Source organism: Leptonotus elevatus, chromosome 3 (genome assembly GCF_054856555.1).
Source record: "Leptonotus elevatus isolate MCC_2025b chromosome 3, RoL_Lele_1.0, whole genome shotgun sequence".
NCBI classification, from domain to species: domain Eukaryota; kingdom Metazoa; phylum Chordata; class Actinopteri; order Syngnathiformes; family Syngnathidae; genus Leptonotus; species Leptonotus elevatus.
The window spans coordinates 21874653-21902339 of NC_141241.1; the positions used below are offsets into that span (position 1 = coordinate 21874653).

Consider the following 27687-nt stretch of genomic DNA (forward strand, 5'->3'; position numbering starts at 1 on the left):
AGACAAAACAGCTCCAACTTCTCCATGGCAAACTGATATGATCAGCGAGCTAGCGTAGACTGACACTCACTTAGATCTTTATGCTGAGGTGCACACTACTACAGGCAGGCAAAGCACAGCCAGGTAAGGATTTACCGCAAAACAACAACACTATGATGAAATGCATATAAAAAAATCTCTAAGATTAACACAGCAAACAAGTCAGCGTACACCCATGCTTTAAGAATCCTATAGTAAGAAGAAACCGCTTGAATCACCCACACAGTGAGCTTTGCGCACATCGACATTCATCATCCGTATCACCTTCACTCTGTCCTTTCACATCATTACCACATCACAAACAAACAAAAACAAGCAGCATAAGAGACAAGCAAGTTCCAAAAGAGTATACAAGTCAAAATATGATGTCTTACCCAGAAGAGGAGGTTGAAGAAGACCATCCCATAACGCAGGGCCATCATACAACCTTCAGCCATCCTGCAGCGCCGCAGTTCTAGGAGGAAGATGAAGGAGAGGTCCAGGTAAAACACCACATACTTCTTTCCTTGAGCGCAGCGGCCCTTGGTGGTCTGCGGCCCCTTTGTGGTGGTGAAGCCAAACGCAAACGGTGGCCGCTTGTACTCAAACTCTCCACTGAAGCGATGGAAGCCGGACGTGAACGGCGGCGTGTCAGGTTTGCTGTCCAGAGACGGACTTCGCCGGTACGGCGTCTCATCCGTGCTTGAGCGTCTCATAATATGAGTTTTTAGCCGCAACTACGCAACTCGGCACAAAGTTCACAATGAGGGAGCCAAAGTCATTGAGGGGTGCTGTTGAATTCTGAAAGTGTCTGCACCTGTCCTCGGGTTACCTCGAAAGTCACTCTAAACACTTTCCAATCCTGGAGCAGCTGATTAAATTATATCCCAAGAGTCACAGCTTGATAAGAATTAATCTGTTGGAGATAATACTCTGTCATTCACCTGATTCCTAAAGCCTATAATGTCACTGCATGCAGCAGGAGAGTTTGCATAATCCTGTCGCAACACCTTTGTAATTTGTGTGTGTTTAGGACCTAATCCAAGCGCACACATCTGACCATCCCTGTCCCCCCACCTCTAATCCCTCAAACACAGGTGTCGTGCCCTGGTAGATAAAACGGTTAGCAGGTTCATCTCGGATCGCTTTAATCAGGCAGATGATTGGAGGGCTTTGACACCCCCCGTCCTGGTAAACCCACCTGCTTCGGGCTGTCAAGATGATACAGAAATGTCCTACCCGGTCTCATGAGAAGTTGTTGATCGGGTTCCCGCTGCAACTTCTCAAACATGCGCTCAGGCTGTCTCAGAGCTCAGCAGCGAGCATGTGCGAGTCGTGATATTGCTGGCATGCAGTGAGAAGAGAAGGATGCAGCTGTGAGTGCGAATGGAACAAGCACAATGATGGATAATGTGCACGAGCAAAGTAATGGTTGTGGATTGAAATCCCTAATCTACTCCCCTCTTCTTTTACCTCTGCCCTAATTTGCCAATTCTACCCGAAAAGTGTCTAGTGGTTACTCCTCTCTCTTCTCTGCCCACGCATCAAGTCGCCTTCTTCAACTCGTTCATATTCTCTTCTTACGCCTGCCTCACAACGTGTCCCTTAGTGCTGACGATGCTTAATTAATTTCCAGACTCTCATTAGTAAGCCAAAGTGTCCCGTCCTCTGGTCCCTCCCACCCGCGCTAGGGAGCGTTTGTCTCCTCCTCTCTCAAAACGTCCGGCGGGGTCATGGCAGTGGGAAGAAGGATAGTTTCTTCACAGAAGCAAAAGAAAGACTGCAGTGTTTGAACGCTGGTCCAGTCCCTCTGCCTGAAGCTCCCTCCCTCTCTATTCACTTGCTTCTGGTGTCTTTCTCTCTTGCTCCCCCTCCCTCCCCCTTTTCTCTTGTCCCTTCTCTCACAAGCAGTCTGCGCGCAGCATGCGCAATCACCACGTCTCTTCGATAGCTGTCCCAAAAACCAACAAGCAAAAGACAGGAACAGACGTCCCTATTCTTTTCTAGCCACTCCCTACTATCAAGCACAGCCAATCGGTTTCTTGCAGCCCCAACCTCCTTCAAGCACACGCCAATCATACCTGGCCATCCTTCAGATTGCACACACGCATTCCTTAAGTGCGCATTTACACACACAAAACCTACTGTTGTTGACATAGCACCACTGAGAAGATTGCTCCTCTTGCACCAGTGCTTCATCTTCTTCTGCTCTCGACTTCCTGCTTAAAACTCATTCCACATGCAGACACCGTTGCTGCACACAAGCCCGGCCACTCAGTGCATGCTTGGCTTCAGTCATGTTCCGTTCTCGGGCTCTCCCCGTGGACTTTGCTCATGCAGCATCCGCGGAGCTGCAACCGAAACAGATTTGCACCCTAAAGTGCGATTATGTGGACATAAATATCAAGTGGCCACTGCAGCTCACATTCACACTAAAATAAATGCTTGCGCTCCACATCTGTGTCAGTTGCTTTACAGCTCTAAAGGGATGTTTCAAAGGTTCGGAATGAACTCATGGCTTCATTAAATATGTAATGGTTTTCTGTCATGCCTCATCTGCAGATTGAATGCGACTTGCGCGCATGACATTTGAACTAATGGTGTTTTCTCATGAAACATTCCTGGGCCCAGCCCAGGCAGACAGCGTCAGTGATAAAAAGGTAATTAGCAATTAGAGTGACGGGCCTTTTTACTGCCTGAGGAATATTGATGGAAAGACATGCTTTTTTAAATTGCAAAGCAAAGGGCATAATTGCGTAGATGAACCAAATACTTTTTTTTCTTTTGACATTTATGTTGTGCAGGCATTAGTTAGCATTTTCAATAAAAGATATGTTAACAAGCATTGTTGAATTATGGCCAAGTATTTTTAGGCATAGGGGCCATATGCCCTTATGTCACGTGATACACCGAAACACTTATCTGACTACATTAACATAAGCTTTGTTTCAAAACTATTGGTTTGGGACACAGTTTTTTTTATTTATGTTTTTGGATATTTCTGTGTTCGTTATCAGACTCTATTAAGAAAAGCTACTTGAAAAAAAACCATTTCCACCTATAAATAGTGATGGTGCGAGATTTTGGTGCATTTTACTCTGGACTTTTTAAAATGGGCGTCATTCTTTTCTGCATTGAGAAAATATTGCAAAAATACTCATAATTTGGCAGAATTAAAAACAGCTTCATTTGTTTCACATTTGGTGGGTGGGCAATGCCCTTATGAGAGATACTAAAAATGAAAAAGTCCCCTTCCAAAATGGTAAGATGTCGAGAGCTCCCTGACATAGAAAGAGCATTAAAGACATTGCTGATGAAGTTGTTTGATCTCAGTGTTATCATAAATATCTTATATGTGCCCATCTAGTTTTATACTGCTCACCCTGCTCAGAGTCATGGGGAGCTGGCGCTTAAATAAGATGATTTTACATGTAAGACAAACTACACCCTGGACTAGTTGCCAGTTAATTGCAGAGTGTATTAATATATAATCAATACAGTAAATTAAGCACATTTCAGAAGACAAAAATCCCTTCATATTTTGAATTCAGAATCAGAGTTGAGCACTTTCTCAAATAAAAACTGATATAACGGTGTCATGCGGAAAATATGTTATAATAAATAAAAATAAATGAGAATTTTTCATTGACTGATCAAATCTAATACACATAATGATAAAAAAGATGGAGCCATAGTAAAGGTATTTATTCATAATCTGTATTTGTACTTGAGTATACATGAAAGCAATATGTGTCCCACTTATGTTGATTACGGCACTAATTGCAATAATCTACAGTCGTTTTTTTTCTCAATTTTACAGGCTGGGATGAACTAAACAGCTCTCTCTCTCTCTCTCTCTCTCTCTCTCTCTCTCTCTCTCTCTCTCTCTCTCTCTCTCTCTCTCTCTCTCTCTCTCTCTCTCTCTCACTCTCTCTCTACCCCCCCCCCAGCCACCCTCTTTGTGTGTCAATTTCTCAATGTGTGAGAACTTGCAGAAGATGCTGTGGCTCAATATGTACAAATACACGTTTTCTGGCAACACATTGCATAATGTAACTCAGCTCTGTTGTTAACAGTGACATTTCCTAAATACCTACTTAAGTACTAGTGAAAGCCTGTATTGAAGCAGGAGGTAAATGGACTCAAGGAGCTAAACAAAGTGCACCATGTTGCTGTGTGGTCCCTGTGCAGTCTTAAAGGGCCATGAGGCTATCTGGCTTTCCCTTGTTTAAAGATGGAATATGAGCCTACTGAGAATATCGCATCTCATTGGAAAAAAAAAAAGCCAGGCCACACAGAAAACTTTATACACATCATGCACACTAGCATTAAAATCATACAGAACGAGATTGTTCCAGCTGTTTATCTGATAGAATTTTAATGATTGCAGTCTAACAAGATGCCATTTGAGCAAAATCTGTCGATATTCATTGGCTGCTGCAATGCAACATGATTCTGATTTGCATACACTGCGCAAGCAAAGAGAAAATGTTTGCATACATATTCTCTAAAAATAGGTTGGTTGATTACAGTACTTGTTTTCTTCTTATTGTTCAGTTAACTTCATTTTGTCCCAAACTTTTCTTGCACTTTAATCTGAGATTGTCAAAGAATACATTGCTGAAGTTGTTTAATAACACTTGTGTATAATACGCCTCACTCAAAATCACCCTTAAAAAGCATTTTTACGTTTGTATAATACTAATTTTCTGGTATTTATTATTATTATTATTAGTATCATTATTTACATGAACCGAACCGCTTATCCTCACGAGGGTCGTGGGCGTGCTGGATCCTATCCCAGCTGTCTACGGGCAGTAGGCGGCGTCCACCCTGAACTGATTGCCACCCAATCGCAGTATAGCAATAATTTAAATGAATAAAGATTAAAAACATACCAATAAAGTATAAATGCTTTTAAATCCGGGTTTAAAGTTATGCTCTTTGCCCATACCTATGATTAAGGTCATGTTTTCAAAAATATTTTTCTTGCAATGTATGCTCGTTTAGTAATAATACTAAACTACTTTGTTATTGTATTTTTTATTTATTTTAAATCTCTTTAATTTTGTAGTTGCTTTGAAATTTATTTTAAATTACAGTATGTGACACATACTGAGTTAGGTTGTGTATGAGATGCACTTTACATTAGCAATTGTATATATATTTTTTCCAACCGCGAGGTACTGCCTAGGTATTGGTAAATGTCTAAATCAGGGTTCACCAATTCCGGTCCTCGAGGTCAGGAGTCTTGCAGGTTTTAGATGTTTGTGCCCACTAGCACACCTGATTCATATATTCAGCTCATCAGCATGCCTGATAACCACTGATCTGAATATATGACTGGATAGCCGATAGTCCATACGTGCAAGCCTTTGAAGCCACCGGGTGGCCATCTTGCTACTCCCATCGCACGAGCAGACTACTGTACAAACCAGGGCCGCCACGCCCTATACGCAGAGTACGCATAGTGCGTAAGGCACCATCGTCCGTGTGGGGCATCCTAAAATTCTCATAAAGCTCAGATTTTTCCCCCCGAAGCATCAGCCTCAAAATATCCCACCCTCTAAGTAAGACGTTTTGTTGAATATTTCCATTTAAAAAAATCTGGTTTAAATATTGATTTGGCCGCATATCGAATCTATTCGAGAATTGTGCGCTGCAATATCGCGATATATTGCCAAGTCGATTTTTTTAACACCCCTAGCCGCTACTAATTAGCCGTGCAGCCACAAGACCAAAGCAGCAATCAATCGTGTCATCTTTTGATCACCCTAACCCATGTGAATTGTGAATGATTGCTAGTCTGCGAAAACCTTGAACCAGTCCGTGGCGCAACAAAAGGTTGGGGTTGGGTCTTTTAAGGCATACAAACTATTATTGTTGCATGAGAAATGCCCCCACCCTGCGAAAAAAATAAAAATAAAATTTGGGGTATCAACACACTTTTAAACTTAGGGCACCCAAAGGTGTAGCGGCGGGACTGGTATAAACTATACGGTATATGTACAAATAAGACATATACAGCGCGTAGGCAGTAAGTATGAGGGGGGCGGGGTAGGGTGTTTGTGGCGGGGTCAAAAATAGTCAAAAATAAATAAATAATTAACAAGTGAACGGAGTGTGCTGCTTTGAAGACCCCTTTTTTCTTTTTTCTTTTTGTCTTTTTTTTCTTTCTTTTTTTTTCTTTTTTTTCTTTTTAAAGAGCTCAGTATTGTTCATTCGGAAATGTCATCATGATTGCTCTTTATTTTTTTATTTTTTTTATTTTTTTATTTTATTTTATTTTTTTTGTGTGTGGGTGAGTATGTGTATGTGCGTGCGTGCGTGTGTGCGTGTATTTGTTAGCTCACCAAAAACCTATTAGAAAAAAATCTCATACCGTTCACCTAAACCGAACACCGCCGTCAGGAGACCCGAGGGGACCAAAGAAAACCAAGGAAGGTGAAATCCAGCACCGACCAGACACCACCCACCAGAACTCCTCCCCAACCCCAATATTGGATTTGGCAGAGGCATCTTTTGAATTACAGTTATAATTCTTTAACAAAAATACACAAGTTTCCTACTGTAAACATCATTAAGCATATAATGTATTCATGTATTTAAGGCAAGTTGTAAAATGTCTGAAGTCCTCTTGTTTATGTTTAACAAATTTAAAACATCATAAATCATGCTGTTTCTACTAAGTACTGGCTCGAATGTTCTCCAATTTCGATACTGTAAATCTATAGGATCGTATGCCGAGAAACGTTTCTCGGGAGGAGCAACATGGCAGACTCGCGGCTTCAAGCTATCCAAGTCATATATTCAGACCAGTGCTGATAACGATCCTGATCTTTATTATCAGGTGTGTTGGTAACATCTAAAACCTGCAGGACTCCGGACCTCGAGGACCAGAATTGGTGAACCCTGGTCTAAGCAATGTGGAAAAATGCTTCTTATTAGCCCATGTATAAAAACGATTTTTATTTATTCATTAGGAAAAAAAACCAAGTGTTATTCACAGGATTTTACAGTAAAAACGGCAGATTTCTATAAGGCACAGTGTAGTGATTCATTTCCCTCATTTCAGTTCAGACAACAGGTTCATTCAGTGATAGTGTGAATGTGAGTCTTATTGTATGTCTTATGCACCCTGTGATTGACTGGTATCAAGTCCAGGCTTTAAATTGTCAGCAGGGATATGCTCCATCTTAACAAGTCTGAGCAAGATAAGTGGGATAGAAAATGGATGGATGGCTGATTTCGGTAACTGACCTTTCTAGTTTATTTGTGTTGTTTCACTTGAGGCTTCTTTTAAGAAAAATCTAACTCCAGCTGCCGTCTTAGCAGCTGATTCAATTATGCTGAAAGGTGGAAATTGAGATCGTCAAAGTCGGTACATTTACATAACAGCATGCTGAACTGACAATATTACTTGAAGGTGACCTTGAGAGTTAATCATTGATTTGAATCACGCAAATAGTAATTGTGTCATGTAGTGTTTCAATAAAATGTAGCTTAATTGTTTCAGCACCTGATATGAAAATATATTTTCATATTCTGCGGTAATGTTTTCAGCAAGTTCCTCACTTGTTTTCTCGACATGACATTCATTGCTTTCCAAAATTTCAGATGTTTGAGACATAGAATAATAATATAGCACAAACGAAGATTACCGTTTTCCCACATTTGTCTGACTAAATTGTGAAATGATCCAAACATGATTTCTTTTAAAAGCAAAGTTCTCTCTCTGTGACTGTCACGCCTCTCAATATATCTTTTGATTGCATTAGCCACCGCATAAAGAAGGATGCATGCAATTATCAAACATGTCAAACATTTTCCCTAGTCCATCAATATAATGGAGCGTTTGTGACAGCTGTTAAATTGCTAATTAACGTCATGTGACAAGCAAAAATGAAAATGATTTCTCTATTGAAACCATTTCTTGGACGGATTGGTAAATAACATTGTTGTCAAATACTTCCCCATTTAGGTGGCACTGACCAAAGTTCGCAGTTGTACGGATTGCTGACAACCAGTACAAGTGTTGGTGATGCTACCATTAAGATGTTTGAACATTCTGTATGATTCATAATTTATTCGCCTATCAATTATTCAGTTTCTACATTTAATGCAACACTATTTTGGGGTAAGAATTTGGTGCGCCTTTGAAGAATTCCCCTTGAGACATGCTTCTATTCTTTGCACTACAGTTACTTCGTGACACGCACCTGATTTTGTGCCCAGTTTCTTCATTCTCAAAGTACTCTATCACAATAACGGCAATGAAACGCCAGGTCATTACACCTAACAGAAAGTTGAAATACGCATTGGAATTGGTCCCCCTTGAAAGGAGACTTTCTACAAGATGTTAGATGAGACGGCCAATGTCACAAAAGGTGTTTAATGCGCTCTTGAGTTTTTCCGCACCAAACTCAACCAACCATTCCGCTATTGCACCCCATGCGTTCAACCTATAGATCATTTGAATTGGGCCCATGCATGTGAATGATGGTAGCATCAAGACATCCAAGCTGTTCACAAAATAAAACCATTTTTTCCACTCTGTAGGCTTCCTCATTAGTCCTCTTCGTGAGAGATAATTACGTAACACAGACGATCATGCAGATGCAAGGACATTAACAATCCAACCTTATCATGTGGTATTTTCATCCCCTTTATAAACTGATAAGAATATTACAACGTGTCAGAGGAAGTCTGTTCCAGTGATCTGCAGCTATGAATATCTTTCCACACTCTATGAAGTGCAAGCATCTTGATGATGGACTGATTTGTGCCTCCATATCTGAAGTGTGAGCACCTCCAACACCTGCAGATGCATTTTGGGTTACATCTGCTATTTGCATTCTGCTGCTAATCCCTGCTAGAAGGGGTGGGGGGTGCTTGCCAGTCAAACTCCGCCCAACAAAAGACAAATTTGCTCTCTGTGTATGAGTATGTATTTATAGATATGAAGGAAATAATACTCCCCCAAAGGAGAATAAATAAGGGCAATGCTGTAAATGTATCTATATGCAGACCAAACATGCGTTGCGTATTTTTAAAGACGGACACGTATTGATGATGGAGCACTCCGCAGCCAGTGACAGATCTCTCTCATTGCAGATGGCTTTAACTAAATACTGTTTTACTGAAATGATCCAACCAATGTGTGGTGTGTTACGACAGAATACAAGTGTTTGTGTGTAGATGATATTTCCAGTCGTGTTGAGTGAAAAGCAAATTGGATTGCCACATTGAAATTCATGCCCTGACACGCAGAACAGTTGGGAATCTGATTTACACAGCCAAACTCAGACACATATCAAATGAATGACTTAAATTTGATTTGTGAGAATCAATTTCGATGTGTTTCCAGACTGGAAAGTATCAAATCTCTGCAACAGAACTTGAGCAAGCTTGGACTACTAATTAAGTCATAGTATGCGCCACTGGTACTGGTTTATATAGTCTGTAGTGTTCCAAATTATCAGGCATAAAAGATTTTAGGATAAATGAACATTTTAGGTTGTTGTTTTTTTCTCTCCCATGGTAAGCTCTCCAAATGGTGTTTATCCACTCTGCTTAGATCCCTTATATCAACCTCAGATAGGTCTAATCATTAGTTTCCCAGATGTGCCTAATTAAAGGAAAACGTAATTGCTCACATTACTGATGGTGTAGTGGTACAAACCCAATTCCCAAAAAGTTGAGACACTATACAAGTTGTGAATAGAAACTGAATGCAATTATGTGGAAGTGTCAAATTTTAATATTTTATTCAGAATAGAACATAGATGACAGTTCAAAAGTTTAAACTGAGATAATGTATCTTTTTAAGGGAAAACTATTTGATTTTAAATTCCATGGTGTCAACAAATCTCAAAAAAGTTGGGACAAGGCCATTTTCACCACTGTGAGGCATCCCGTCTTCTTCTTACAACAGTCTGAAAACGTCTGGGGATCGAGGAGACAAGTTTCTCAAGTTTAGAAATAGGAATGCTGTCCCATTCTTGTCTAACACGTGTCTCTCTAACTGTTCAACTGTCTTGGGCTTTCTTTGTTGCACCTTCCCCTTCATGATGAGCCAAATGTGCTCTAGAAGTGAAAGAAGCGGCCTGCAGGCTGGCCATTTCAATACCCGGATCCTTTTCCTACGCAGCCTTGATGTTGTAATTGGTGCTGCATGTGGTCTGGCATTAATTATCGTCTTGAGAAATGCAAGATCTTCCCTGAGAGTGATGATGACTGGATGGGAGCATATGTTGTTCTCAAATCTGAATATACCTTTCTGCATTGATGATGCCTTTCCAGATGTGGAAGCTGCCCATGCTTATAAACTGAGTGCTTTTTTTTTTAGATTTGTTGGCACCATGAAATTTACAATCAACATATTTTTCCCTTAAAATTATAAATTTTCTCAGTTTAAACTTTTGAACTGTCATCTATGTTCTATTCTGAATAAAATATTGAAATTTGGCACTTCCACATAATTGCATTCAGTTTTTATTCACAACTTGTATAGTGTCCCAACTTTTTGGGAATTGGGTTTGTACATTCCTGACTTTGGTGCAAATAGTGTAGGTCCAGCTCCCATGCAGTGATGGTGTGAATGAATCTGTCTCTATATGCCTTGCGACTGACTAGCGACCAGTTTATGATGTAATCCGAATTTTGTCCGAAATCAGACACATGAAGACTAATGTATGCTGTATACTACAAAGGGTCCATATGGATGGAATTCTGGATGCTTGGTAGATGGCCACCATATCTCAACGAGACTCCGACCTCAGCAAGAAAGTAACGACGTGTCAATTTGGGGTGGAATAACGGGGAGTGAGATGGTGGGCCGATTTTTGGGTGACTGACGGTGTCAACGTGTGAAGTTTCTAACGGACCATTTGCTGCCGTGATATAAAAACAAGAACCGAGCTTTCTGTGGTAAAATCATTAGCATGCAATATGAGCATCCTCGCACACTTGAAGTGTCAGCTGCTGTAGATATAACCGGAAAAAAATTCACTGTGTGACCAGCATCATCCCCTGATCTCAACCCGACTGAGAGCCTGTGGGGCAACATTAAAAGGAAGATCTACAAATGGGCAAGAAATGTGATACAGGTAGAAACTATCCGTAGACTTGCAACTTGATACAAGGTGATATCGAAATTGGACTCCTATGATAACTCAAATTGATCAGCAAAATGTTTGGGGTCAAAATTGGTGTAATTACCGAATTAACTTAGCTCTTCAGAAAAAAAAATTTTTTTAAACGATCCCAATGTAATATAAGGTATGAGATAGATTTTACCCCCCTCGAATAAATAGCAAAGTAAATACTGTAAAGAGAAATGTTTATTCGACACAATTAAGTCAGCCTAAGTGCCATTGAACTTTCATCTCACATGAGATAGTAAGTTCTATCATATATTATTTATTCCAAGTGTTTTTCTTGATGATTAAGAGATGAATAGCTATTGCTTTTGGCTTTGACCCGCCCCATCAAAACAATGTCAATATGTCAGTGAAATCCCAGAGTGAGTAATATATTCAGTGGAGTGTTCAGATAAGGTCCTGTGTGTGGGATTCATCCACACATCACAGAGCACTGGGAATAACCAGCCGCACATCTCTGAGGAGCACATGAAATGACTTCACGTCAAGTCAAATGGTCCATTTTATGGTACGAGCAGGGTTGGGAAGATTATTTTAGAAATATAATTGGTTACAGTTACAAGTCAGTAGGAATAGGACTGTAACTATTTGGAATACTTTCTCAAACTAGTATAACCAATTACATTTGATTAAAAAATGTTTGTGCACAACTGTTAACCATTTCATATTTTAGATCATATAGTGTTATAATATTCCAGCAATACTTACTGTAGGACTACACACGTTGTCAGGTGGTTTAAGGTTAAAATATTGAAAGTCCATCCATTTTTATTCCACTTATCCTCAGAGTGACTTTGGGCAAGAGCCAATCGCAGAGCACATATAAATAAACAACTGTACATATTCAGATTCACACCTACGAGCACCTTAGAGTCCCCGGTTAACTTGACGTGCATGTTTTTGGAATGTGGGAGGAAGCTGGAAAAACCCGCGCAAGCATGTGAAGAACATGCAAACTCCATGTGGAAAGACCGGAGCCAGGATTTGAATCCTAGTGTCAGCTGTTCACTTGTTGGAAATGTTTTTGAACTGTCAGTGTGAACTTGGAGGTCCTACTTTTTGATGACCACGTGTTGATTGCTTTGGAACCAATTTGAACCCACTAATGGAACAAACGACGTGTGGTAATCATCATGTTTGCTTCTAACGGAAAATAAAACTGACAAAGCAGCCTTTTGGATCAATGATTGTTGTCGCCACACGGGCACCCAACAAGGTAAAGATTCCCCGCACTCAGCCTCTTGGTGGCTAAAAATTGCTTTTAGATAGTCGCCTGCAAGACAGATGTGCAATGTTGAGATTCGCAAGGCTTAAATAAATGCATCTGATTTTTTTTCACCAAATAGATCTAGTTCAATTATCAGAAGTGCTACAAATGGATGTGTGGCTGTTTAAACCGTGGCAGTTGATGCAAACAAAAGAAACCTGTTGAGTGAAATGTAAAAAATGTGAATTATGACCACAACAAATGGCATAACGTTGTGTTGGATATCATTCCGATCCAATAGGGTTCTTGTTCTGAGATAAATTTATAGCTTTGAAGATTGACTGAAAACTATTACCAAGATTGACGGAAGTTATAGCCTGCCTATATCATTTGAATTCTGTAGAATGTTGAATGTTTAAAGAAGATCTGTATCAGATTTGGTAGCAATGGACAACAGAGAAGAAATATGCCTCCACGGTGGCTTCATGCCAAATATTCTACACTTGTAACTAGGCGCTGACACAACATGATTCCAATAATTAAATTGGCTCTTGCATTTGATTTAAAATGGTGACGATTTTTTTCCTATGAAGATATGCAAACGGTGTGTAGTATACTTAATACCTCCAAAAACAAGTTATAGTATGTAAATACCGAGAATAAAGGTGCCTCTAGCAGGCATTAAACGTCACATGACTACTACTACTACGGCTTCCTTTTATTTAAGTGTCATTACTGTGCTGTGTGTTCATTTTGGTATGTTTCGTTTAGGTTTAGCTTGAGAACTGACAAGTCAGTATTACAATGAAATGTAAAGATTTTACACCATTTGTGCATCTTATATATGGACAATTGCAATGCACAGAACTGTACTGTACCATGTTTTCCCATTATTGTTTAATTAATAGCAGAATTACATGCTATTGCTGGTATGATGAAACATTATGTACGCAAGCGGCAGCCAAAAGAAAGCCTGATCTGGGTTGACCGAGCAGAATTGTACCATAACAAATTGATAGATCAAATAAGACAACGGATCCCACAGAAAGACAGGAAAAAAATCACTGGTTACAGCAGCATAGAACAGTGAGAGAGATTTAAAAGTAGGGGTGGGAATCTTTGAATGTCTCACGATTCCATTACGATGTGTGGGTGTGCGATTTGATTCAGAATCGATTTTCGATTAAGAACGATTTTTGATTCACAATTATTTGATTCACAATGATTTTTGCTTCAATTTATAGATGTGTAAGGAATCGTAATTATCTACTCCAGTCTGACTCGCTAATGCTAATTAGTGCGCTACTCACGGCACTTTTGTCACTCAAAAGAACGGCTCCACTCTGCAAAAAACAACTTTTATTGGAATAACTTGATCGTGACTTTTCCCTTCTACTCTCTAATGTGGCTGCAACTTAACAGTGTATCAGACCGCGTGGAACCACACTGCCCCTAAGTGGCCAAATCGGGTACAACATGAACAGCGCTCCCAATAAAGGCACACACAAACAAAGGTAAGACAGTATAAAATAATTTAAATAAAATCGATTTTCGGACATTTAAAATCAATTCTGAATCGTACTAAATGAGAATCGCGATTCTTATGAGAATCTATTTTTTTGACACACCCCTATTTAAAAGGCATAGAATATAATGGGAAGCATTACCAAATAAACCAGATGAGAAAGGGGGAAAGTCTCTCAAGTAGTTGAAATGGCAAAAAAGATACAGTATGTTGCACCTTGTCATTTATCGCACTGAAAATATTGCACATATGCAATGTTGAAAGTGACAATAGCCAACTATAGTAGCATGTGCAAATGCAATTAAAATGAAAATTTGGTATTGTTTGTTGTAAATTAATCAGAAAAGAAAAACGGACAAAAATTTAAATAATTTTGTTCTCTAAGCATTAATATCAAAATATTGTAGACACAGTACATAGTGTGCTCACAGAGATTTTTTGTTTTTTCAAACGTTTACTGAACATAATTGTGAGCGGGAAATGGCATTCACATCTCCAGCCTTTTTGTTTTGCTTTGACAACAAGTAACCAGAGGCAGTCAACAGCCGTCACCATGCTATAGAAAGTGGACGGAGGGTATGTTGTTCTTTGAATTGCACAGCATGCGTCGCCGTCCAATTACCCACAACACTGTCAGCTGAACATTTTTTGTGTTGATAAAAGAAAATAAACTGTTTTTATAGTGAATGCAAAGTCTAGTAGAAGACTGCTCGCTTTTGACAAAAACAAGTGACGAGTACATCTTAGTGACTGCTGTGGCAGGCAGTTAATAAGACGATTATTTTTATTTACACTGTCAAAAACGAATTAGCTGTTTTCATCACATACATGTCATATTGAGAAGATTGAGGTATTAGACAAGCATCTCAATACCCAGTGTACTAAAATGGGTGTGTCAGGGTTTATCTTTGGGCTGTTTTGTGAATTCTGCACCGTACACTTCAATGGGAGCCACCTCTAAATACCACCACTGTCATGCCGTAAAATGCAATATAACAGCACACAACTCAAGCACTTCAGAATCAAAATGTATCTAATATACTGACAACAACATATTAAAATGTTTGTTTTTTTAATTGCGTCATACCAGAGACGTTCATTATCAGATATATAATTATGTACGGTATTTGTAAAAAGGTAAGAAGTCAGGTCAGAAGTCATTGCAGGTTTGCCAGTGGCTGCATCTCGTCCAACAAATTAGCAGCTGCACTGCCAGATCGTCATCACTCTGTCTACTTTTTTGCATCCAGCCATTTAGAAAGGTCACATTTATATTCTGATATACTTACACTGACTGCTCTGTTGTTCTCTCTGTTTGCTGCCTGCCTGCCTGGACTCTGCGCTCATATTCATGCTAGCCTCTCAAACAGGAGTGTTTGCCTCCAGCCACAACATTAGCCACATGTTACAATAAATATATCTGTATCATAACCTGCAGTTCATCTCTTGTATCTGCAGCTGGATCCGCCTCATAAACGGAACCAAAACAAAATTTGTGTTTGGTAGATGATTTCGTCATTCTAATAATGCCTGTTGCCAAAAAATATTACGCCGTTCAAAAGCCTCGTTATGTCCCTTTTAAATGGTGCCACATTTGCAAACAACATGCATTTGTGGGATGAGCGGCAGAGCCGGTATGTGGGTTTGCCCAGAAAAAAAAAATAAGCTAATCCTTCTCTGCCAATGGCAAACTGATTATTTTGCTGTTGCCATTGACTATTGCTGAGCTTCTGGTACCTGAAAATGTGGAAGAATGTTATGCTCAGCGAGTCCAGATTCTGCCTAGGGCATTTGGAAGACAGGGTCAAGCTGTGGAGAAGATGCCGAGAACACTATGCTTATTGCTGAACTGCTGGGGTGGCATCTCCCTTAGTGGAGAAACTAGGCTTGTCATCATTGGAAGCAATCTGAATGCAGACAGATATCAAGATGAGAGTCTGCAACCAGTGGAAGCTACCCTGCAAGATGACCATAACACTACCATATAAACGCAGGCCCATTCGAAATCTTGCAATTCATTCTGTTTGTTTGAGGCACAAAAATGTGTATTTTGACTGGCAAACTGCGATGCGAAACTGCTTATTTTGAGCATTAATGATAGTTAAGTTACATTGATGACTACTGCTTCTGACATGGCAGCACACAGAGGCTGAAATCAAATTAGACACACACAAAAATCTAACATCCACATTGATGTACTGAGGCAGTAATGACAAGAGTAAGGCTACAAAATGAGGAGAACAGTTTAGGCCAGCAGAGATTGATGTTTATCGATATTCCATCACTCTAAATGGGAAGTCAATGACAATAATATGTTCTATGCAGCCCCAATAGTCTAAATATGGTATTCTAGTTAATATTGCATTAGGGGAATATGAGTTATGAAGCAAAATCCAGCCGTTTGTATCCACCTTAGGGGGCGGCCATTTTGCCTCTTGCTGTCGACTGAAGATGACATCAATGTTGCTCAGGTCTCAGGTAACAACCAATCACAGCACAGCTTCAGAAAACAGGTGAGCTGTGATTGGTCGTTGCCTTAGCCCTGAGCAACTGTGATGTCATCTTCAGTCGACAGCAAGTGGCAAGATGGCCGCCCCCTGAGGTGGATAAAAACGGCTGGATTTTGCTTCATAACTCATGTTCCACAAATATAATATTAATCAGAATGTTATGTTTAGACCAGCGAGGTCACATATGACATATTATTGTAAGGAAATGTTTAAGGTTGACTTCCCCTTTAATACTTAAAAATGTTGACTACTTTAAGTTGATAGACTGTAGCATGAATTTATTTTCTTGTCCAAACATAACCCACTTAATACACTTCACAGAAAATTGTATTAATATCCTTTACTTTCCCCCAACAATGTATTACAGTATAAATGGACATATTGCTTTTTCTCTGAATATGTATTAAATATTTTCAACAATTATTTTCAAGCTCTAATAATTGCAAGCTAGAGACTAGAATAATAACATATATTGTAAGAAGCAATCATATGCAAGGTTATGATGACAGAAATGAAGTAGCCTGCATTGATAAGCAGCAAACATTCGGTAGCTCACCCTGATAAATAATTCATTACGGAATTGGCCGTTTAATATGTATCAAATAGTAACTATTATTCTAAGATGGATTGTCTTGTTTTAACATTAATCAGCTTCTTTTTTTTTTTTGTAGTATGGAAGTCACAAAGTCATGTCGAACAACAAGCATAAAAAGTGAACTTCAGAAGCAAGACCATCAGCTGGGGAGGCAGTTAAAGGAGAAAAAATATATTGACTTTTTACAGGCGCACTTCTGTCAGAAATGATTGAAAGCTAAAGTGGTGCTATCAGCAAGACACTTAAAGCTTCTTTGTAAAATATACAACACTGAAGGAGGAAGCAAGCATTAGAAAGGTATTGCCCCTGACTTCCAACATTTTTGTCTTTTTGCCTTGTTAACTTCACAGTGATGATAAGACAATTATATTGAATGGCAGAGTGTGAATGTTAATCACACCACCGGCCACAATTTAAAATAAGTTCAAAGGTTGTTCTCGGTCACGTGTATTTTTCTGCATAACAATATGAAAATTCAATCACTATACAGGTGCTTGTCTGAAAATTTGAATATAGAGGAAAAGTCCATTTATTTCAATAATTTGTTTCAAAACGTGAAACCTGCATGTTACATTAGTTCACCACACACAAAGTGAAATATTTCAAGCCTTCACTTGTTTCACTTTTGATGATTATGGCAGAAAGACACAAAACCCAAAGAAATCCAGTGTTTCACAAAATTTGAATATTTGGTGGGATCAACAACAAAGAATCTCAAACAGACATTTTGACCTTCTGAAAAGTGCATTCAAGCCATACGCCCTCAGTACTTTGTTGGGCCTCTTTTTACAATAATGACAGCATTAGGGCGGCGTTACGTGGAGACGATCAGGCTTTGGCACAGTTCAGGTGTTGTTGTAGCACAAAATGCTTTGATAGCGGCCTTTAGATTGTCTGCAGTTTGATGGTCAATTACGTGTTGTTATTCATTGGCTATTAGAGCAGATATTGGTCGTTTGGGCTTTGTGGGCAGGTGCAAAATCCTGCTGGAAAATAAAACCATTGTCTCCAAAAAGCTTGTTGGCATCGTGAGTTCTTCAAAATGTCCTTGAGGACAGCTGTGTGGACTGTGGACTTGATAAAAGACAATGAAGCCACACCAGCAAATGAAAACCAAACCATCACTGATTGCAGAAACTTCACATTGGACTCAAAGCAGTTTGACTTTTGCGCTTCTCCGGACTTTTGATTGTCAAAGGCATGCAAAATTGACTTTCATTCGCAAAGAGGACATGGGACCACTTGGCCAATAGGCTGATGCTTTTTTTCCTTAGCCTAGCACACATGCTTCTGATGTTTTTGGCTCAGGAGTGGCTGAGTTATGGAAATCTAGCTGTAGCACGTCATGCAAACAGACGTATGTATATGCACCTTTTCGAGCCACGTTTTTCCCTTCAGCTTAACACTTCCTTCGTGTACTTTGATACAGCGCTCTGTGAGCATCCAGCTTCTTTAGCAATTTCTTTTTGAGACCTTTTCTCCTTATGGAGGATGTCAATGATGGTTTTCTGCACAACCGTCAAGTTAGCAGTCTTCCCCGTGATTCTGAAACCAGACTGAGACCATTTAAAGGCCGAGGGAAACATCCGCAGTTGTTTTGCATTAACTAGATGACAAGATTGGGAAACACTGACCCCACAATGTTGAGCTTTATAATATCATAATATTTTATTTCCTGAAACATTGCTTCTTCTTTTTTTTTTATCTTTGTGTCTTTCTGCCATAATCATCAAAATTGGAACAAATATTTCTCTTTGTGTGTGGTGAACTAATGGAACATAAAAGTTTCACTTTTTAAAAACAAATTATTGAAATAAATGGACTTGTCCTCGATACTGTAGTTGTATGACCGGCGTATGTATCTATGTATGTATCTATGTACTGTATTTGCATTACAGTACTTTAAAATGTATATGTAAGAGTGTGTGTCAGGGAATGCATAAAAACTGATTGTGTATAATTTAACGTGGTGACTAATAAGCATCATATTGATTGCCTATAGAGCTGAATGTAATCCAGTACTTTATCCAACAGGGCAAATGTGGCTCTATAAGTTAATCAAACCAAACAAAGTTGGTACCAGAGGGAAAACCGCATTTGATTGCATTGTGTTTTTACTTTCTTATTTTCTTCTATATTGACTTTCATCTTGCCAGCCGCCCATCCATTTTTAATGCCTCTAATACTGTTCTCTACTGTGGGTCACAGGTGGCAGGAGCCAATCGCACCTGACTTTGCGGTGAAAGGCAAACTAGAACCTGGACTGGTTGCTGGTGCATCATAGAGCACACTTCCATTTCATGTTTGCCCTTACAGTGCACAGAGAGTAAAACTAGCTAAGGAATTTATTGTGAAAATGTAAATGTATTCATTCTTGTTAGTGTGAGTTTCCAATATTACTTAATAAAAAAAGTTTAATTTTTTTTTTTTTTTTAAGCATTCCAGTATGTTTGTTTCTGAATGTGGGGTCTTAATTCCAGAAATCTAGGTTAATAACTATGGCGATTAAGTGAATTACTCAGTGGAGCATACATTATATTCTAGAAACATTCAAATTGCTCACAAAATTAAACTGAATGTGCCACAGGCCTCCGTGGACCACATCAGAATCAGTCATAGCATAAAACAGAGCTGCAGCTGCACTAGAATGTATAAATAAGTGAGAGGCACACGCCAAAGAAAAAAAAATCAATCCCGGATTAATCCAATTTAACCAGCTCAGAGAAACAGCAAAGATTAAACAATCTAATCAAGATGTGATCAACAGCCACACGCACATGCCCAAGTAAGATGTTATTTCAAACTCAAATTACTCAGGATAAAACATAATAAATGTAGAAAAATTGAAACTTTTTACATTTCATTTACATTTAGTCTCTTTCAAGTGTAAATTTTACTTTATTTAGACCCTGACTATAATATATGAGAGGTGAAAATGAACATGCTTGGAGACTTTCTAAAAATGTTTAGTCTAGAAGACAATTTAGGGAACAGGTCTCTTTATCGAATGTCACGAATGCATAAAACATTCATGTATACAAGATGCTTGGAATACTGTTGCAAACAAATCAGAGGAAAGGGTAGTTCCTCTTATTAAATTGTATGCAAACAAGTTTAAATACCCACAGTAAAGCAAAAGTAAAGGTTGTGTAAAGATTAGACGGCTTTCGCTCCCCCCAAGAGAACTAAAAATAACAAGCCGTGCAAAATCACTGTTACTATTTTTACCACATGCAGGGAAACACTCTAAACAAATATTTAAATAGAACAGATAATAGAGGGCCTCATTAAGGAACGCATTTTGATGGCTGTGATGATATAAAAAATATAAGGATGTGAAGTAGTAAACATCAAGCAATGAAGGGGAAAAACACTACTATTGTTTTTTTTGGTCAATCTTAAACTGGGTGTGAGACCGGGAGTCAGAGGCCTTGAAAGATTGTGGTTACAGACTGTGGTTTTCTTTCGAGGGCGAGTTCTCATCGAGGAGACAAAATGGACCTTTCAGAATGTACAAGGCTGGTGTTTTACACTCTGAAAGGTCTGGGCGAACAATAAAATAACAATATCCATCCCAAATTTTTTTGGGGACTTGCTTATTTGTGAGGGTAGCTCAGAAAAAAACAACCTTTGTTTGCAGTTTTGTAACATCACATTTTGTTACATGTTGCGTGTTGAAATAGTATGTCTGGATAAAGGCTAACTACTGAATTCTATTGGTTGTGGTGAAGCCACAACAGACCAGAATAAGCTGGAAACCCATTTTATGGGATGTAGTTGAAAATAATATAACCATTTCCAGTAGGAATTTGGTTCTTGCATATACTATATCACTGTGGAGAAAAAATGTACCACATGCTGCTATTAAGATAACCAATATCAATTAATTTAAGGTAGGTTAAACAAAGCCACTCATCATTTGTTTATAATGTGTTTAATTGGGCATGTGTGTGTAAATAAATACAATTTAAAAGAGATTACAAATACATAATAATATTTCACTCTTACCTATCGTGCCCTATTGTCATACAAACAACCCCCTAATATGAACGTGTACACTTTTCATTTCTATTTCCATGCTAATTCTGCAGTGATAACAGATAGGAAGGGAAAAAAACACTTGCATATTTTACCTAAATCCAAAATAACACATATTGCACCAATTCTGAACTCTTTCTTTCCTTGCCATGACTGCAGAAGTGTGGCCATAAAGTGTACAGTGGTACCTCGGAGTTTGAACATAATTCGTTCCTGCGAAGTGTTCAAAGTCCAAATTGTTCAACCTCCGAAACATTTTTTCCCATAGGAAATAATGTGAATGCAATTAATCCGTTCCCAAGCTCCAAAAACAGACAATTCCCATTTTAATTTCTATTTATGTTTTTTACATTTACAGTAGTATACAGTATTCCTACAATAAAAATACCTTACCTATTGTAGTGTGATGGCATCAGTGGATGATAAATGCTATGTTAATGCTTGCTTTAGTTCACTGCTAAGTTTGTGTATTTTACATTGGGCATATTCTTAGATTACTAAATGGTCCTTGTGTGCATTGTTTAACGTCAGGCATGTTGTTGAACAGCTAAGGGGGGGTCCTCGTGCCAGTATTTACAGAAGTAGTCACGGTAGTTACAACAGCGCAATAATCTCCTTCCTAATTCCACTGTGGTTTGTAGCACTGTATGTTTTTCTTTGCTGCCACTGGCATTGTTGTCTTTCTTTGGGCCCATGGCGAGGAAAATTGTCATGGAAAAATCTAAATGCACTCGCAAGTATGGAGCACCTCTGGAGGCATTCACGATCTGACTGGAAATGAGCAATGCATTGTCTCAACTACCGCAACGAGAGCATTGGGCATTGCTCGGCTTCGCCCGACTTCACTCGGCCACCCGTTTTCAAGGTATGTTCGACTTAGTTTGCTTTGCTTGGGTATTCAAACTCTGAGGCATTTTTCACTCAAATTTTTGGGTTGCAGTCCGAATTGTACGGGTTCCAAGACGTTCAAACTCCGAGGTTCCACTGTATTAAAAAAATTAATAAAGCTTGAGTGAAATGTGTTAAGTTAAAATTAAGGTCAATCAGCCCACCGGTGCACGCACAACAGAAATGGACCTTTAGGCGGCAGTATACTACAGCCCTGTTTACTAGTCATCTACAGTAGAACCACTGTTCAGGGCACATTTGCAGAGTGGTGCCACACCCAGAGAAGCCCACAAGTGAGCCACAGAAGTGCACTTAGACAAGCATACCAACTGGCTGTGACTACTAAAGAAAACACTCCACACTTCTCTAGTGCAAAATTTTCCACCGTGTCCTTGTAAATACCATGAGGCCTTATGGAATGTTATCCACTGAAAACACATGTAAATAATGTATTGCTGAAAGCAGCGCCAGTCTTGACGACAGTGTGCAGACAAGCTGTGAACAACAACGGGGTAATATTGCCAAATGTCATGAGCCGTCACTTCAGCACTTCAACACTTCAGCACTTCAGCCACACTGGAGTTGATAAACTATAGAAGGACACAGGAAAAGGAAGGTGCCTCCTTTTTCTTAACTATCTCCATGCACATCCTGGAAAGAGTCATGCTGGACTATCACAGAGCAAGAGATTTATCATGTCATTTGGTTATATAAAGAGCATAACATGAGGAGTTCTCATGAGAAATAAAGCAGTTTTCTATCATTTGGTTCGAGCTCACAGCTAAATGTTCTGCCGTGTGTCCAAAACATAAACAAATTATTGGCTCAGCTTGCAAAAGACACATGACCAAACTCAGATAATAGGTGAGCCGTCATTGTTAGTTAGCTGAGCCTTGAGAGACTATGATGTCATTTTCAGTTGACAGCAAGTGGCAAAATGGTTGCCCTCTGAGATGGATTAAAAACAGGTGGATTTTACTGTTTAATTCATATTCCACAAACACAATATACATCAGCATGACGTATTTAAAGTAGTGAGGGCACATAGACCATATTTTTGCAAAGAATAGTTTTGGGTTGACTTCCCTTATCAAGTATACTGAGCTACACGTACAAACGATCACATTCACAACATCATTCAGTCTCTAAAGGAGACATCTGGGTTTTTTTCACATTTTAAAGAGGAAGCCAACCCCAAAAAATTAATTATCGACAATAATATGTTCTATGCAGCCCCACAACGGCATATCAGAAGGCAGCCATTTTGCCACTTGCTGTCAAGTAAAAATGACATCACTGTTGCTCAGGTCTCAGGTAACAACCAATCACTGATTGGTCGTAGCCAGCTGTGATGTAATCTTCAATTGACAGCAAGTGGCAAAATGGCCGCCCAATGAGATGGATAAAAACTGCAGAATTTTGCTGCTTAACTCATATTCCGCAAATGTAATATTAATCAGATTGTCATGTTTAGACTAGTGCGGTCACATATCACATATTATCCTCAAGAAATGTTTAAGGTTGACATCCCCTTTAATCAGTTCCCTGGTGCCTCTCTCATGGTTTGCTCAAAATACACCAAGAATCTACAATTGCAGCATACTTATCATTACCATTTAACAGCGCTTTTGAAATCAACCAGTTGTAGGGGATTATGCAAATAAGCTACGGGTCAACCCGCCCTCTCGAGAAGAAGCTTTGTATTACCATGACGACCAGAGTCAGAGCTGTTTTGAGGCCTAAATGAGATTTTTTACTTTTGAAGAAATAAGCAGGTGCGAAGTGCACCTGAGCCCACAAAGAAAAAGCATTGATTACATTTTCAGTCATCGAGGCGGCACTTCATCATCAACCATCAACTAACAGTTATCCATTCAATTATCAATTTGATCATGCAGTGAACTTGTCACCATACATTTTATTATGGGTTAATGATGGATGTACAGCACTCCAGAGACCCTAATAATGTTGGTTTTGTACTCACGGTTATGAGGTTGGGGAGCTTACATGTTTCCCCTGTGTGTTTTTTTTTTACTTCCACAAGTATTGTTGGTTCTTATTTGACTAATGCTATGCCAGCAAAGCATTGCCCCACCAGATTCAGCTGATGGTGCTGTTTTTCTTTCTGTGCACATACAAGGTATTTTATATTCAATGCAGAGTAGTAATTAATTTACAAAATTGTTGGCCTTTAACATCAAGAGAGCTTTTGTGTATACATTTGGCAATGGGCACCTTGTGGGCTGAAATATTAATTTAGTTTCATTAGTTTTAAAACACAAATGACTGAGTTCAACAAGTGATGACGTGACCAGGTGGACAAGCAATTCAATTGATCTGAATTTGATCTTCATATTAATTATTAGAAATACATAAAAACAGAAATGATAGAAAATCCAAATGTAACCTTTGGTTTAATAAAGTAAAGCTCCTGTTCTTAAAACTTACATTTAAATATGGCCTATTGCCTTTAGTGTAGGCCTATTAGTCAGTGATGAAAATGAATGAGCAATATATAAAAATAAACACATTACTTTGGGAACATATAGTACCGCCACAAACCAGACAACACAAGGAGGACACATAGTAAGGTGGTGAAATATACTGAAAAATAGCTTTTAAGTCCTGGGGCAAACGAAGTTCCTGTAAGCCCTTCAAAAAGCGAAAATAGAGGGAGGGAATATTCCCTGGAATGGTCGGTATTTTCAAATGTTGTTCTTATCCACAAGTTTATTTCTGGCTTACATCGTGGTCTAAGGAGACATGCTTTGGCCTATCAGAGTTCACAATATCCACCATCATAACATGTTTACTAAAGGACATTTGAAAATGTGGGAAGTAACTGAGCAGTGAAAGCACATACTTGGTATATTTACTTTAAAAACACATAGTAACTGTGAACATTAAACTTAAGCATCATTAATGTATTTGCGCCTTAGGTAAAGCAAGAGCAACATTCACTCAAGAAATTCAGCTGAAGATAAACATTAAAACGATTACAGATACTCATAAGTAAACAACATACACCCACCAGTGCATCAAAGTTAAATCACTTAAACAAGTTCTCTGACATCAGAGCATCCACAAATTGTAAAACTTTACCAAAAGAGAAATCAAATCAACAGTGCAGTCTGAATTAAAAGAATGTGTGTTTCCAATAAATATTACTTAGTTTGAAAAGTGATAAATAGGAAAACAACTTACCCTTATTTTTGGCTCACTCTCTCTAAAGCGGCTGCTCTTTCCTGCAGTGTGGCAAAACTTCCCAAGCTTTTTCCTCTCCAAAGAGCCTCTCTCTCCCTCCTGCCACATGGGGGCACATGTGACTGACATTCGACCTGGAAAAACAAATGCTGACATCTAGTGGCAGTTAAAATAGTAGCACTTTAAAGCGCGATAAATGCCGCCCTTTGTGAAGCTACTGTGACGGTTTATAATGTGAAATTAAAACTAAAATTGTGGAATGAAGGGGGGAATCGTGGGAGGTGGTTATGTGTGTGGGGCGTGTGTGTATTCATCACATTTTGGAAACATTATTTTGGGAACAGCAAGGAGATCTGCTGAAAATGCCTGTGAAGTTTGGGCTCTGCCTGATATGATCGTCACGCACACACACACACACACACACACGTTCCGTTAGCGTTAGCTATGATAAACAATGTACTAAGCCATATTCTAATCTGTAGGCTATATTCTAATCTAATACTAGCGAAATGCAACATGCATCACATTTTCTAAGGTGACGTGAGTTATTTTTCCAGGTGAAAGACACTTTCTCTCAAAATTATCCTCAATTACACCACATCCCAGGATAAACCAAGTTCAAGGAGTACAGTGAATAACCAGTTGTGCACACCAAGCATAAAAATATATATATGTTAAGTGACATTATTGCTTGTATTGCTTAAACAAGAATATGTGACAGATTTCTTAGCTTCTACTACTCAATATCAACACATCATCTGGCCTCATCTTTGCTGCATTTAATCATTGGTCACTGCTTATATTGTTAGGTCGGAGATAGCTGACATTTCAGCTGGACATACAGTACCACTGTCTTTTTTTAATTGCAATGATGCAAGCACACTTTTACCATGCTAATGTGTTATTAAAGACAAGGTGCTACTGACATGCAAACTGACTGGGTCAATAGCCACCACAACATTCAGGCATTAGTTCGTCACATAAGCCTTTACATGCAAAAATGGTTGGAACGAGTTGTTGCAACAAGTTGTCACAATGTGTCATGATTGTCATCAAAACTTGATCCGCTGTTTACTCAAGTATATCCCTCCAGGTTATACTGTCATATTGACAACATGACTAAGCAATTTGACTGACTTATCAGTACACAATGACACAAGGACTTGTCATTCTGATGATATTGACATGTTTGTTGGCACTTTTGAGAGATGAACTAAGGGTTTTTAGACTGGCTTTTGAAGGTAATCCATGGTATTTTGCAACAAATAGTTTTCAGAAACGCACTTACTGATTTGCAAATGTCGAGGATCATTCTTCAGATACACCTGCAGCGACTGATTTAAAAAAATATATGTCAACCATAACAGCATATGGCTAATACTTTGTAGCACAGTGTATACCGTTTATGACTGTGAACCAATTTTGGCTTCTGATGCAAAATATGTCTAATAAACGTTATTTGTGATGTGTTTTCAGGAAAACTGCTTGTTGCTCCTAAAAAATTAAAAAATCGTAATATAGTTTACAGACGGTGATGTGCAACTGCAAACTCCACACAGGAATGCCAAAGCCATAACATACCATACATTACAGTAACCCTTTGATTTTACATTCAGATAGGGGCATTGTGTTCAATGTACAGTATTACCAGTATCTCATACGCTTAAAATTTGGGGACGCAACAGTGGTCTACAATCTTGTGTGGATGGTATTTTTTTGTTTTGTTAAGGGATTTGGTTGTTAATTTTTTATGCCTCAAAACCGGTTACAACTGTGGAGTGTGGACAAAGGTATCATATTTTCAAATTGCAGTTTGGGGTTATTTTGAGGTCACCTCAATCTCACAAACACAATATATTGGCACCAGGAAGGCCTGGGGGGAATCATTACATCTGGCACAAACATCCACTCGGACCGCAGATTTTCAGATTACATTTTTGTGGTCAAAATTGGAGGTTACCTTCAAGCTCACAAAACGAGATTCGATTTTTTTTTGGTCATATCTAAAAAATTGAATAATTTCACATATATATATATATATATATATATATATATATAATTTTTATTTTTTTATTTTTTTTATTTTGTAACTAACCTGATTCCATGTGAGTGTGTTTGCACAATATTTGTCTTGCAGCTTGCTTATTCATTTCTCTAAGGACCCGACTACTGGAAATTGTAGTACTGTATCATTTTAGCAATTGTTTTATGAGCTGCATTTCCCCAATGTGCAACAAGTAAAAAACATTCCTCATGTCTGAAAGGCCAATGGACAACTTGACTCTAGCATAGTGTAATGTGGTGTAAAAATACTTACTTTCACTCATATCCATGTTCTACACCACTTATCCTGTTGATGGTGAAATACAGTACTGAACCGCCATCACCAGTGACTGACGGCAGATCAGTGACAGGACTGAAACATAAACAGACAACCATTCACTATTTCATTCACATTGAAAAGCAAGTTTCAGTCTTCAGTTGACATGTTTTTGGACTGTGATGTGAAAGGAAGTTAGATATCGAACAGAAGAAGTCAG

The 27687-nt window shown here is 38.8% G+C and overlaps 1 protein-coding gene across 3 annotated transcripts in view; it reads right to left on the reverse strand.

Moving 5' to 3' along the window:
- The window catches only part of tspan4a (tetraspanin 4a), a 124305-nt gene that overhangs the window by 94963 nt on the left and 1655 nt on the right, over window positions 1-27687 (reverse strand). Inside the window, exons 2-4 of one of the 3 annotated variants that reach the window (XM_086070710.1) lie at window positions 27465-27563; window positions 25148-25281; window positions 414-493 (exon numbers count right to left, since the gene is read on the reverse strand). In XM_086070710.1, the coding sequence (XP_085926836.1) occupies window positions 414-476 (63 nt within the window). In that variant the 5' untranslated portion in view covers window positions 477-493; window positions 25148-25281; window positions 27465-27563. Of the gene's footprint in view, window positions 1-413; window positions 1967-25147; window positions 25282-27464; window positions 27564-27687 lie in introns of those variants that run through there. The other 2 variants (XM_086070711.1, XM_086070709.1) reach the window with 2 other exon arrangements.